Below are 13,928 nucleotides of genomic sequence, written 5' to 3'. Positions count from 1 at the left end.
GTTTTCCAACACACACACACACACACACACACACACACACACACACACACACACACACACACACACACACACACACACACACACACACACACACACACACACACACACACACGTAATCCCTCCCCCATCCCTGCCTACTCTGAAAACATACAGTTCTTTTTTTTTTCTTTTTTTTTGCAACTCTTCCTATTGCTCATGCCCCCTCCCACGAACCCTCCTCCTCCTCTCTGGAAAGTCAGGGGACAGACTGCAAGTACTCAACCCAGGCTCAAACCTCTATTAGACAGGGGAGAGTGAGGAGGGCTGACCAAAACTTGGATAAAGCTGGAGCCTGTAAATGTGGAATAGCTTTGGATTTCGTTAAACATTCACAGGAAGCAAAAGTAAAAACACTGGGTAAAACAGACAGAGAGAGGTAGAGGGGGAGTGAGAGGGAGAGAGTTTTGAAAAGAATGGGCTCTCCTGTGCTCTTTGCAACTCTGTTGTCTGTAATGCTGCATGTAAGCAGTATACAGACTCAGGATTTGAAGGATCAAGATGTGCTGTGCAACAAGAACAGTTGTTTAGTGCTCTACTTGCAGCGGAAAGTCTTCCTGGAAGCCTGGCGCAGCTGCAAAAACCTGGGGGGCAATCTGGTCACCATCAAGGGTCCGGAGGAGGCTGACATGGTAGAGACTCTCTTCTCTAAAACAGAACTGAGGGACGGTGACCGCGTGCGGGTGTGGATTGGTTTGCAAAGGCAGCCCCGCAAGTGCGCCCCAACCCGCCCAATGAGAGGCTTTGCCTGGATCACCGGAGAGCGTGAAACCCTGTACACCAACTGGCAGGACGAGGACTCCCCGGCCACCTGCTTAGCTCCACGCTGTGTGAGTGTGAGTTATAGTACTGATGCTCAAGAACTCCAGAACAACTTGAAATGGAAGGATGGCCCTTGCTCAGTCCCCGTGGATGGCTACTTGTGCAGGTATGCTTTTCCTGGCATGTGTCAACCTATTATGGGTGAAGGAGATGGGAATACACTGTACAATACTCCCTTTCAATTTGTTACTGCCTTCCTGAGCCAAATTCCTTCTGGATCATTTGCGACTGTGCCCTGTATTACTAAGGGTGACCAGACAGTGACGTGTATGCAAGATGAGGATGGGATTGTGACTTGGAACAGGGAACCTCCTTACTGCTATGATGCTCCCAAGACAAGCTGGTGTGATAAAGACAATGGTGGCTGCCACCATAACTGCATAGAGGACGGAGAGGACTTCTACTGTGACTGCAATGAAGGATTCCTCCTGGCAGAAGATGGGATGACCTGCTTTCAGATTGACCCATGCCAAGGAGCTCCCTGTGAATTTGAATGCCTGGCAGTGATGGAGAGCTATCGCTGCGCCTGCCCCGAGGGCTACATGCTGGCACCAGATGAGTGGAGCTGTGTGGATGTGGATGAGTGCCTGCAGAGCCCGTGTGAACACATCTGCATAAACGCACCAGGCAGCTTCGAGTGCCTCTGTCGCGACGGCTATCGGCCAGAGGAGGAGGGCACTTGTGAGGACATAGATGAATGTGCGGAGTCTCCGTGTGAGCATGCTTGCGAGAACATAATTGGTTCACACATTTGCCACTGCCATCTTGGATATGATCCTCTGCCAGAGGACCCAAGTCGCTGCCATGATTCTGATGAATGTCAGATTGAAGGAACCTGCGAGCAAATGTGTCACAATTACATTGGGGGCTATGAATGCTATTGTGAAGAGGGTTATGAGCTCCAAGCTGACAATTCATGTAGAATCACTGATGTTGATGAACAAGATCCCACAGTAACTGCTTCCTATCCATTCATCACGCATCTTCCTGACCGTATTTGGGTACCCAATGGTGAGGATTACTCCTGGTCTGAGGATTGGCTTTCTGTGCATACGGTTCCTACAAATTTCCCATGGATCAACAATGCTCGCCAGCAGGAGACTGAATTCACCCCACCAACTGAAAACACTCCTCTGGTCATTAATGTGGAACAAGAAACCTTTTTACCTTCCACCACAGCTCCAGTGCCTGACTACGATGACGATGAGAGCACAACAGAACCCACAGCACCACCCACTGCTACTGTGGGAGGTGGTGCTTGGATATGGCTGTGGACCAGTCCTACCCCAGACGCGCTGAATGAAGTGCAAACAACTGAACGTCCTGTCATAAATCATGACTCCTATGACCTGGATCCTGACTTTGACAGCACTGACTATGAATCAAACACCTTTGTCCAAGAACTGCAAACTCCTACCCAGTTTATCTTGTTCACTCAGGAACTAGAGGAGCTCACTAAGGGTGGCAGCAATGGCCAGAACACTGAAGGCAGCAGCTGGCTGCTGATTGGACTGCTGGTCCCACTCTGTATCTTCATCGTGGTGATGGCAGTGCTGGGTATTGTCTACTGCATCCGGCATATTGCCAAACCTCAGGACAAGAAAGCCACTGACTGTTATCACTGGATTGCCGGTGCTGGTGACAAAGCAGCAGCTGATATGGCAGTTGGTAAGGTGTAACCAATCTGCACCAGGGGAGGGATATGAACACGGACATAAAGCTTTCACAGCAAAAGGTGGGGCCAAATGGCCAAGCTGAAGAGTAGTACCACTCCAGTACTCACAGAGATGTATTATTTGTGGATATTTATATTTGAACGTGTAACATGGCAAGGGGAATTGACATTGAGGAATTGGAAATCCTCTGCTGTACCTTTAGAGATGACTGAATCTGTTCTCTTTTTGCCCACCTTGATCCAATAATACTGTTGCTCATTCATTACTTTCAAAAATATCTAATAGGAAGAGACTTTTTTCAACTTTTTCACTTATTTATTTTTGGTTTAAAACAGCATTCCATCAGAATATTGCTGTTTTTTCTCCATACTAAAGAAATATAGCCTCAGAGAGTCATTGTTATGAAATAATTTTTGAATAGGTCACAAAAATATTTTTACTCTTGGGTCCAGACCTGATGGATTATATGTATGCTGTGAATTATCTGTAAGCATCCCATACATACTGAATAAGGCTAGTGAGATGAGGATCTAGAGCAGTACTGTAAAGTTTCAAAGGCATTTTTATGCATTTTCCACAGGAGTAACAAAGTTTATCATAACACCCCCACTGAGTGTTATTCGATAATCAACTATTAGTTAGTGGTCACATCTTAAGGTCACAATTGTCTGTATTTTGGCTTCATTAGCTTGATTTAAAATAAATCAAACTATCATAGCATCTCCAGGGAATAAAGTTATGTCTTACTGTAAATTGTAAATTTTACTATACTTACTGTAAAATATGCTTGCAAGAATGTAATTGTGTCAGAATCCTAAAGAGTAATTCATTGTGAACTTATTTTCACTCTCAACTCAATTGTGTTTTTAGACATGTAACTTATGATTTGCAAACAAGCACAAACTGCCTATTGACTGTGACTCTTTTACGACTAGAATCACCTGGCTTGAAAATTGTCATTAGTTAAAAACACCTGTAAATGCTGAAGATTTTGCTTATGAACAGTCCTTGTTGATCAAAAATTCCCATTTTATTAGCTTTTGCAGTTTCTGCTCATTAAAATGCAATTCCACTTTGATGAAGATCTCATGGTGACCTGTGGTTTCAACTATTTTTTCATAACTTGTATCATATTTCATAAAATCTGAAAGGATCAGTTGGACAGCAGTATCTCTAGCTTGTCAGTACTTGAATATCTTTAATCATTATACTAATACCATACCATACCACTTTATTTATAAAAGCACTTTAAAAACAACAATAAAGCTGACCAAAGTGCTGTACACAATACAAAGCAGAGAACAGGGGAAAGTAATTAAAATGACACAAGGATATAAAACAAACACAGTTAAACAGTCTGAGTCATTATGCTGATTTAAAAGCCAAGTCATAAAAATATGTTTTTAGATGGGTTTTAAAAACACTGAGTGAGGAAGCCTGCCTGATGTACTGCGGTAACTCATTCCAGAGTTTTGGAGCTATGCATGCAAACGCTCGATCCCCTCTAAGTTTGCGATGCGTCTTTGGAACAGTTAAAAGCATCTGGTCAGCTGATCTAAGGGACCGAGATGGAACATATGGATGTAAAAGTTCAGATAGGTAGCATGGGGCAAGACCATTAAGAGATTTAAAAGCAAATAGCAAATATAATAAAAATAGCGGGTGTATTACAGCCTCAAGTTTAGGAAATCAGCAGTCATGTCATGTGCATCTTTAAATGTGCATTTAGACTGCCTGGCAATAGGTGTGAGCTCTGCCTGATACTTGTTACTTTACATGTTATAAAGCTGGAGTGAACTTCAAACTCACAAATGTCATGGTTCCTTCACTGCAGCAGACCACCTTAGTGGTGGACAACACTCTCAAACAGACCTAAAATCCTCAGGTGATTAGGCAATGTCACCAAATGAATTAAGATCAAATTGTAAAATTGTGAAAATGTGAAAAAAACTAAGTTTGAGTAAAAGTCCTCACATTACTAAATAGAATCGGATTTCTACAATAGTAAATTAAACCAACAACCTAATAAAAAAGTGAACCCTGACTTGTGAGATGGACACAAAGATAGAAGTGCTATTGTGACTAGCTGTAACAAAGACCCATGTCAGAACACAAGTGGAGAGGCACTGGGTGCAGATATTCACTCCCTCGCAGTGTAATGGGGACCTGACTGTAAATCCCCCATGTCCTTTACTCTCCTCAGTCACATGGTCACACTGCAGCGATATGCACAGTGACATGTGTGTTTTCATTGTGACAGCAGTACTATGTAAAATTTCTAAGGTCTCATTTTAGCAGGGCATGGGCTTTGCTTGGTTTTTAGTACTAATTTGTACTGATGTGATATTTTGGGACAGTACATGCAACTGCATTTGTGACCATCAGGATTTTAATCTCTCAGTAACTAAACCACATCAGATGTAGATGGATACAGTCTCAGGCTGTTATTTTAAGTATGGTACCAAAATCTTGGAAATGAATCATAAAAGAAATAATAATAATGGAATAACCAAACTATTCTGAAAAAAGGTGGAAATGGAGCAGGCACCGAGAGGCAGTGTAAACACAATATTTTTAAATGACATACTTAAATTAAAAGGAGCAAATGCAAATTTTCTAAACACTGGTAGGACATATCTCCTATTTCTCTGATGTGTTTTAAAAACACAGCGAAATATTTTCACTCAGTGTCTGCTGGGCCTCTTCGGCTTACTAATGCGTTGCCCTCAGGTGATTTCTACACCCAGCTGTTCAAAGCAAACTATAAGGCCAAAGACTCAGGCTATTTAATCACTCTATTTCAAGTATTAACCACTTTGCCTTGGTGTTTGAAATCTCAGAGGACCGCTTCACTCATATAGTTCCTTCAATGACATTTTTTGCTGAATTTCTTATGTGTAGGCCACCTGAGGTGCACTCTCGTAACTGAAATGTTCTGACAGGAAGGCATTTAATTAAGATTTCTCTTACAAATAATGGTAAGTAAATGTTTGTAACTTAACCTATCATAAAACACAACGTAGCCACATTTGTTTTAACTGCCTCACTTGTGTAAAAGCTCTGGCTCCTAGGTTACTGCCTGTGGCAATATTTGGAAAGTCTTGCTTCACTGCTTCCTGGATCAGTTTTGCTTTACTGGTTTCTGATTCAATGATACTGAGATGACTGAATGAGTAAAACAGTCTGACTTTTTATATATATAAAACAATATATATATATATATATATATATATATATATATATATATATATATATATATATATATATATATATATATATATATATATGCCATAATGCTCTATTCACTTGACATTAAGCTTTTGTTGAATATATATATATATATATATATATATATATATATATATATATATATATATATATATATATATATGCCATAATACTCTATTCACTTGACATTAAGCTTTTGTTGAATGTTAGATGCTCTTTCTCTTCATATTTATTAACAGTAGTTATTCAGCACCTCTCTTACGGCTCTGCGGTCAGATAGGAGTCATTAAAAAAGGCCCTTGACTTCAGTTGGCCTCTCCATTTCCTGTGAGACTCAGGGGACTAAGATTGGTGGGAATTTAACATGCTTGAGTGGAGCAGAAAGGCATTATTTTCACTGTTTCTTATCTACCACTCTTTATATCCCCACTGCACTTATAGCATTTGTCTGAATTTAACTTCAATGTTATTTAAAAAGCAGTGTGACACTGATACAGTAGTTTGGAGTGTTGTAGTTGGTACTGACCTAGTACTGTGCATCCTCTCATATTTCAAGGCTTTCAACATCTGGGATTCTTCATCTCTGAGGCGTGTGTAATGTGCAGACCAACCACGCTTTGTGTATTTGTTCATTCAGTGCTACCCCTTCTGCCTTCAGCAAAGCAGTTTCTGTACTGGTGTTACCATCGACATATCCTGTGAATGAGAAAATCTTAGCACATTATAGTGTCTTCTGTCTTAATTTCATTTAAAGATGTTGGTGTCCTAATTTGGAAAAGTTGCATAATAATTTGGTTTTCCAGTCTTCTCCTTAGAAACAATCCAAGCACTGCTTACACCAGGGGTGTCAAACTCATTTTCACGGCGGGCCACATAAGCATAATCGTTGCCCACAGAACTTATAAATGTAACTACTTTTTAATTTTAAATACCTCTGAATTTATTACTTATTCAAGATACAAATATTACATATATATTTACATAGATGTAAAAATGTTTGCTTGTTGCTCTATTATAACATAAATCCTTTTAATTTTTAGGTCATGAAACCCACATTACTACATCAACACCACGATCAAACTATCCAAGTGAATAAAGAAAAATATTAAAGATATTACATATACTTTGTTCAAAACTTGAAATAGGCTAACTGTGAAAATAGCAATTGGGCTTCAAAAATGCTCCCTCTGAAAAAGATTTGTTGTTTATTCTTGATGCCTAATTTTGGCATACTTAGCTCCATGTTTGGGCTCAAAATGCCGACGTTGATTGTATTTTTTGACATCCGCCTCTTAGGCTTGTCACGATACTAAGAATTACAACTTCGATACGATACTTTAAAAAATATTGAAATTCGATACCATTTTCGATACCAAAGTCAGATACTATGCTCATTTCCATTTCCAAAGCCTTTTTATTATTTTTTTATGAACAAACAAATGAACATTGTATTTTATTTCACAAATGTCAAATAAATAAAAGATGTAGTCCTTACCACATTAAAACAGAAAAATAAATAATTGCACATTAATATAAATTAACATAAATAATAGTAGTGCACTCTGGAATTCACATTTAGAAGTCTAGGCTAGTGCAAAAAGGCTAGTGCAAAAAGTATTTTAAGTATACTTTAAACAACTTTAAGTAACTTTAACTTCAGTATTAGAGTAGAGTTCAGTATTCATAGATGATTAATCCGTTGGAGTACGATCACTCTTTTTTTCTCTTCATATGCTGTCGCAAATACGGCTCTTAAACTAAGAATATAACTAACATTTGCTAGGATACCATAATCGGACACATACTACGTATGCTGTAGTAATACTAGAAATGGGAATAATCACCAACCTCTTAGAATTTTTTGTACAAATCTGGGTGCCGGTCCTTCAGGTGTTTGGCCAGATTCGTTGTGTTCAGCTAGGTTTATACTTTCGCGAGTGACAGTAGCGCGCGAGGCCACCGCGATTACATCATTTTCGCTGCGCGGACCCTCGCGCCTCTCGCAGCTGTAGAATAAACCAGGCTGTAGTGCCCTTTGTTGAAATGTTCCGAAAGCACCGCTTGGTTTTCCATCTGTATCTGCTTCGAATCCAAAGTATTTCCACACAGCACTTCTGCTGCTTTCCTTGCTTATTAAGACGAGCTGGGAACACACTGCGTTTGCTTTAGCTGCCATTTTAGCATTACAAATTGTTCTGTGCATTACGGAAGCTTGGGTGGGTCAAACGAAAGCGCATTTTATGTAAAAAAAATCGATACTTGGAGAAACTAGTATTTTACCGTTTCAGAATGTTCAGTATCGATACGTATCGATATATCAATTTTTTTGACAACACTATTGCCTCTACATTATAACACAAAAGACATACTGGTTTTTCTCCTTGAAGCACAAACGTATTCTCTTTTCCATCTTTCTTGAAACACCCTTCCATCTGCATCAATATTTCTCTTCCTGGACATTTTGGTATCATTATTTATATTTCTCAATTACACTTATTTGCATCGAAAATTGCATCGATATAGAAACACTTCAGTGTCTAGATGCCGTCACTTCGCGGGTAACAAACATAATTGAGGGAAATGTAGTTTTTGGTCACCGCACCTATTTTATTTATTTTTTATTAGGCTTTTTAAGCTCTCGCGGGCCACATAAAATGACGCGGCGGGCAACATTTGACCCACGGGCCTTGAGTTTGACACCTGTGTGTGACGCTGGGGTGCTGGAGCAAGGACGAGACACGAGTCCAGGTCTCCGGTCCAAACGACACGTTTTATTTGTGAAGTATTGCGCAACGGCGCACAGAAAACAAACACACACACACAACATGCAGACTATAGACAACGACGAGCACAGGACACTGCACGAGCGCACATTAAATAGACAAACCACATCAGCCCCATGTGATCACTAGACGATTCACAGGTGAGACTTATTAATCACACAACAAAACCCTAACCACGTATGTACACTGACGCAGACAAAGCACGTGGACAACGTTGACACACGCCCAAAAGGGAGGGTCCTCAACATGACAGACGCCCCCTCCAAGGGCACTACCCGTCCCGGGGTGCCAACAGGGCCGAGTGCCCCGAACCCACGACGATGGGCGGATCCGACGCGCTCAGTCCTGTGTCTGGGAGGTGACCGCACACAGGCACGTTCACACACATTGGCACAAGAGGGAAAAACGGGTTTGGTACACAAAGGGGAAGACTGACAAACACGGGAACACACACACGACATAGGTGCCAGGCTACGCGCCAGGAGAAGGGCGAGTAGGGGAGAAAGACCGGGAGCTACTGGCGCGGCAGGCGCTGCGGTGGGCGGTGTTCCTCCTGCCCCTGCTGCATACCCTCCACCGGGCGCAGCGCGGCTGGCAGACGTGCCCGGCGCAGCGCGGCGGGCGGACTTGCCCGGCGCAGCGCGGCTGGCGGACGTGCCCGGCGCAGCGCGTCTGGCGGACGTGCCCGGCGCAGCGCGTCTGGCGGACTCTCCCCCCAGCTGGTCGTAGGGGACGTCCTTCTCGCCTCGCGACCGCTCTCCGGAGTCGGCTGTGGGCTCTTCCACCTCCATCTCTTCCGCCTCGCTGCCCCGGCTCCAACTCATGGGCTGCTCCGGGCTGCCACCCCGAGAGCAGTCCATGTTCTCTCCTCCGGAGCGACCGGAGGGTGTACTCCACCCTCCCTTTACCGTCCCAACCGAACATTCAGAGGGGGGTGGACTGACCTCCTCCTCGGAGTACATGTCGCTGTCCGTGCACTCGGAAACGCCCGAGTGCACGGACAGAGGACGATCGTCCTCCTCATACCCCTCTTTCTCCTCTCCGTAGTCAGTGGGGTGTGCAGAGCGCTCCGACGGCGGGTAGTCCTCGTCGTCGTCCTCCTCCTCCTCCTCCTCTACGACGGAAGAGGGACCTACGGGCGGAGGGAGGTAGTCCTCTTCCTCTGACTCCTCCTCCTCCTCCCCCCCGTAGTCTATGGTGGACGCATCGTCCAACGAGGGAGCGTAGGCCTCCTCGCCCTCCCCACCGTAGTCTACGGTGGAGGCATCGCACAGGGACGGAGGGTATGACTCCTCCCCTTCGTCCTGCTCCTCCTCGGAGTCCCCCTCCCCAAACTCGTTCTCCGGGGTGGACTCGATAGCACCGCAGACGCAGGAGTCCACCTTCAGAGAAGAGCGGGCGCGGGACGGAGGGGAGTGTCGCTCCCTCCAAATCCTCACCGCGCCCTGGCGGAAGGTCTCCGCCAGCTCGGGGTCTCTCTCCTCTAGCCCCTGGGCTGTGGCCAGCTGGAAGGCGCACACCGGGTCCTTCTCCAGCTGTTCCTGCGTCGGGGTTCTCTCCTCCTCCCCAAGCTCACCCTCTAGTGGCGCGTCCGTCCCTTAGAATGCCGGGACGCTTACGCGGACAGGCGAGCTCTCCCGGGAAGACGAGGGGTGCCTCTCCTCCCACACCCGCGCAGCTGTCTGGCGGTAGTCCTCCGCCAGCTCCGGTATGGAGGTCTCCCGAGCCGCGCACAGCAGGTATGCACACTCGGGGTCCTGCATCAGCTGTGCCAGCGTCGGCGGGGCTTTGCGGCGCGGAGGAGAGGAAGAGGAGCGGTGCTGCCGCTTGCAGGGTTTCTTTCCCTTTTTCGGTTTCGGCTTGTAGCCTGGCATATTCTGGTGTCTCAGGTCGGCTCGTCGTTCTGTGACGCTGGGGTGCTGGAGCAAGGACGAGACACGAGTCCAGGTCTCCGGTCCAAATGACACGTTTTATTTGTGAAGTATTGCGCAACGGTGCACAGAAAACAAACACACGCACACAACGTGCAGACTATAGACAACGACGAGCACAGGACACTGCACGAGCGCACATTAAATAGACAAACCACATCAGCCCCACGTGATCACGAGACGATTCACAGGTGAGACTTAATAATCACACAACAAAACCCTAACCACGTATGTACACTGACGCAGACAAAGCACGTGGACAACGTTGACACACGCCCAAAAGGGAGGGGCCGGGGTCCTCAACGTGACACTGTGGCTTATCATCACACACCAAAATCCAATTCTACATCAAAGATTCATTAAGTAATGTTATATATTTTTATCTTATAGGCTATTATTGCCTGTCAGTTCTATGTCACCAGAACTGAAATAAATACTGTTGAAATAAATTATTATCCCAAAAACCCTACAGAAAATACAGCTTTCCTGGACATGAAATCATCACTTAACATGAACATCTCAGTTTAAAACATTGAGTTGTCACAGTTGAACTATAAAATATCCTTATAGATATCCGACATTCCTTCTCCTCTTCTGGCCAAGTCAAAGCATTTTGCCCTTTTTTTCTCCACCATGTGGATTACCCAATGGTGGAGTCCCCTTTTCTCATTTGCTTTGATCCAGCTTGTCCCCCTCATCTCTCTGTAGGTCACTGTGTGGGTCATGGTGGGTTTTATTCCTTTTATTTACTCCTGTGAGCTAGCCTGTGCTTTTTATTTTTGAAATGCTGTTAACTCGATTCTGGAAGACTGAAGAACACAGCAATAATAAGAACTCTCAAACCTTTCTTTCATGCAGCAAAAGGATTTTGCGTGACGTGATACTGAGTTGTTTGCTTTCCCAAGCCGCAGCACAGGTGAGCAGGTCAAGGTATGGTGATTTCCCAGGACGGCCTTTTCAATCTCTAAGTCGGTATTTTGACATTAAGGCTGGGCTGCCCTTTGCTCTCTGTCCATGAGCCTATGCAAACAGGGTAAAGAGCATTCTGTTCTAAGCCTGTAATTTAATGTAGTTCTTTAAAAATATATAAACTGAATTGATCTTGGTTCCTGGAACAGAGATAACTTCTAATGTTGCGCTGATTTTGACATGATTTTGTCATAGCCAACAAATATTCATTGTCAAGCCATCATATAAGTGTCGGGAATGCGGAACAGGCATCGTAGTGACATAACTGAAGAACTGTGATGTGGCATCTGGGACGCCACACGGCTCCCCAACGAAAAGTCTAAGATGTCATGTTTTTTTCAGCTTGCTGCCTAGTTTGAGAACTACGTGTTCCTTGACATTGACAGGATGATAGAGTGCTCTCTGGCTCACGCATGTAAACATGGTGAGGAGAAATAATGACGCTGCTCTTGCAGCTGTCAGGTGTAAAAACAAAACAGAAGAAAGTTCACTGATCTGTGACAACAATCTCAGCCCATTCTGACCTCCTCATGACACCCAGGGATGGGTCCACGATCGTTTTTTTATTGTTTCTCTTTTCAGAACATCACACTTCCAACATCACATTTCTGTAGCCATAGCTGACAATTTCTTGATCATCCTCCCAGATGACCTATGAACCTATGCAAGGATGTGAACAATGATAGGTTTTTGTTAAGTGTGTAGTGTTGCCAGTATATTGACCAAGATTTGGCATTAATTTATGACACCTGACCAAGACATAGCACGATATTGTGGTTGTTTAATTATAGTGACCATCGTGAAAGAAAAAATAACATTTAGTATTATCCTGGAATAAGGAAGACCTATATGAAAATGTTCTCTACAGGATCAGGTATATAAAAAATGCCCTGTGCTAATATGTTATATTTAAAAAAAAAATTAAATCTTAAAAAGTATAAAATATATAAATATAAAAATATAAGTATATTGAAAGGCGGTTTTTGGTCAAAGAATCTCCACATGCCAATTACTTTAAGGACCTGACTGACCGATTGTCATGGTGTCCCCAGTCCTCTACATGGTTACCTGCCCCTGTCTATTCTCTCACCTAAACCACATGCTTTTACTTTAGTTTTAGATCTGTGCTTCTCCCTGTCTACCTGCTCTTTTCGTCCCCCCAGATTGTTCTGGTTCTGCCTTGTTCCATTACGTCCCTGTTCCCCAATGTCTCCAGTCAGCACTATACAGTCTGTAGTATTCTTAGTTGTGCCCTACATTGTTCTGTTCTGCTCTGCCTTTCAGCTTTCTATAACTTTCTTAATGTTAGGATTTAGTCCTAGTTTTGTTCTTTAAAACATTTGTTTACATTTATTTCTTTTGAAGAACTCCCTATATGTCTTGGCAATGTTTTAGGCATTTAGCTTACAGCATAATTAACCATTATTATTTGAGTCTGGATGCATTTTCAAGAACATACATACAAGGTATGCTTCTGTGTACTTCTAAAGTCACTGTAGTGATGTTTTGTTACAAATAATTAGTTTGTTGATTTTTATTATGCCTCACAATATTCATTTTTACAGCTTCACAGGATTATCACCCCACTTTTAGCCTAATAGCCTAATCTTATACTTAAACATGCATATTGTATCTTGTAACTGCAAGATCTAATTAGCTTATGAAATAACAACAGCAGGAGAAAGAATAGTTTGTATGAATAATGCTCACAATCTGGTTGTTTCATTATTATCTGAACATTTTAATAATTTTTCACATACTGTATTCAAATATTTTATTATTACTTTTAGACTACCTTGGAAAAAACCATCGACTTTTACTTCATAATAATTAACTCCATTTTTGGACCTTAGTTGTGGGCTTAGTATAGGTGGACATGGAGAAACATAGCTGGTAGAGTTTGATATTCTCTGCAGTACCCTTGGTATGATGCATGTGATTCATGTCTGAGGAAGGTGGACCGACTCACCTGGGCTGAGAGAAAGCTGACACGCTGCTGAAACCCCTCAATATCACAATTTGTGGAAGTGTGCTGGTGAAGGCAAAACACTTGCTTTGCACAGAGCTTTGTTATTTTGCATCACTGCACAAACAAGATGTCTATGGGTGTTTTCCATGCTCAGAAGGTAAATGATGCTATTTAAATGTTAACCGCATCCTTAGCGATAGTCAGCTAGCCATTTCAGGGTCCTTTAGTTTTATTTTCTGGATTGTTAATCATTTGTGCAGTGGAGAAGACTGAGGCATTTTGGAGGCTTATAAAATGCCTATAGGTGTCCTGCTGATGTAGTTCTGAGCTGTTAAAGGATTTTCACAGGAATACTTCACAGCTCAAGTCACCTTTGTGCTAACTCTTGGCATACATACTGTTACCTACAATACAGCCTTTAATGCTGATAAGAGACTTACAGAGCAAAGCGGGTCAAGTGGTGTATTATATGTATGTTTGCTTGTATCTACCATGTAAACCTATACAAAGGTTT

The 13,928-nt window shown here is 43.0% G+C and overlaps 1 protein-coding gene across 1 annotated transcript; it reads left to right on the top strand.

The window, feature by feature from the left end:
* The first annotated feature begins 252 nt into the window (after positions 1-252).
* On the top strand, positions 253-3,750 carry cd248a (CD248 molecule, endosialin a). The gene has a single exon (XM_076972749.1). It carries the CDS (start codon positions 453-455, stop codon positions 2,535-2,537), a length of 2,085 nt encoding a protein of 694 aa, XP_076828864.1. The 5' UTR covers positions 253-452; the 3' UTR covers positions 2,538-3,750.
* The last annotated feature ends 10,178 nt before the right edge of the window (positions 3,751-13,928 follow it).

This window comes from Brachyhypopomus gauderio, chromosome 14 (genome assembly GCF_052324685.1).
Source record: "Brachyhypopomus gauderio isolate BG-103 chromosome 14, BGAUD_0.2, whole genome shotgun sequence".
Taxonomy (NCBI): Eukaryota; Metazoa; Chordata; class Actinopteri; order Gymnotiformes; family Hypopomidae; genus Brachyhypopomus; species Brachyhypopomus gauderio.
The sequence above is the reverse complement of the archived record's forward strand: the minus strand, read 5'-3'. Positions and strand labels throughout refer to the sequence as shown.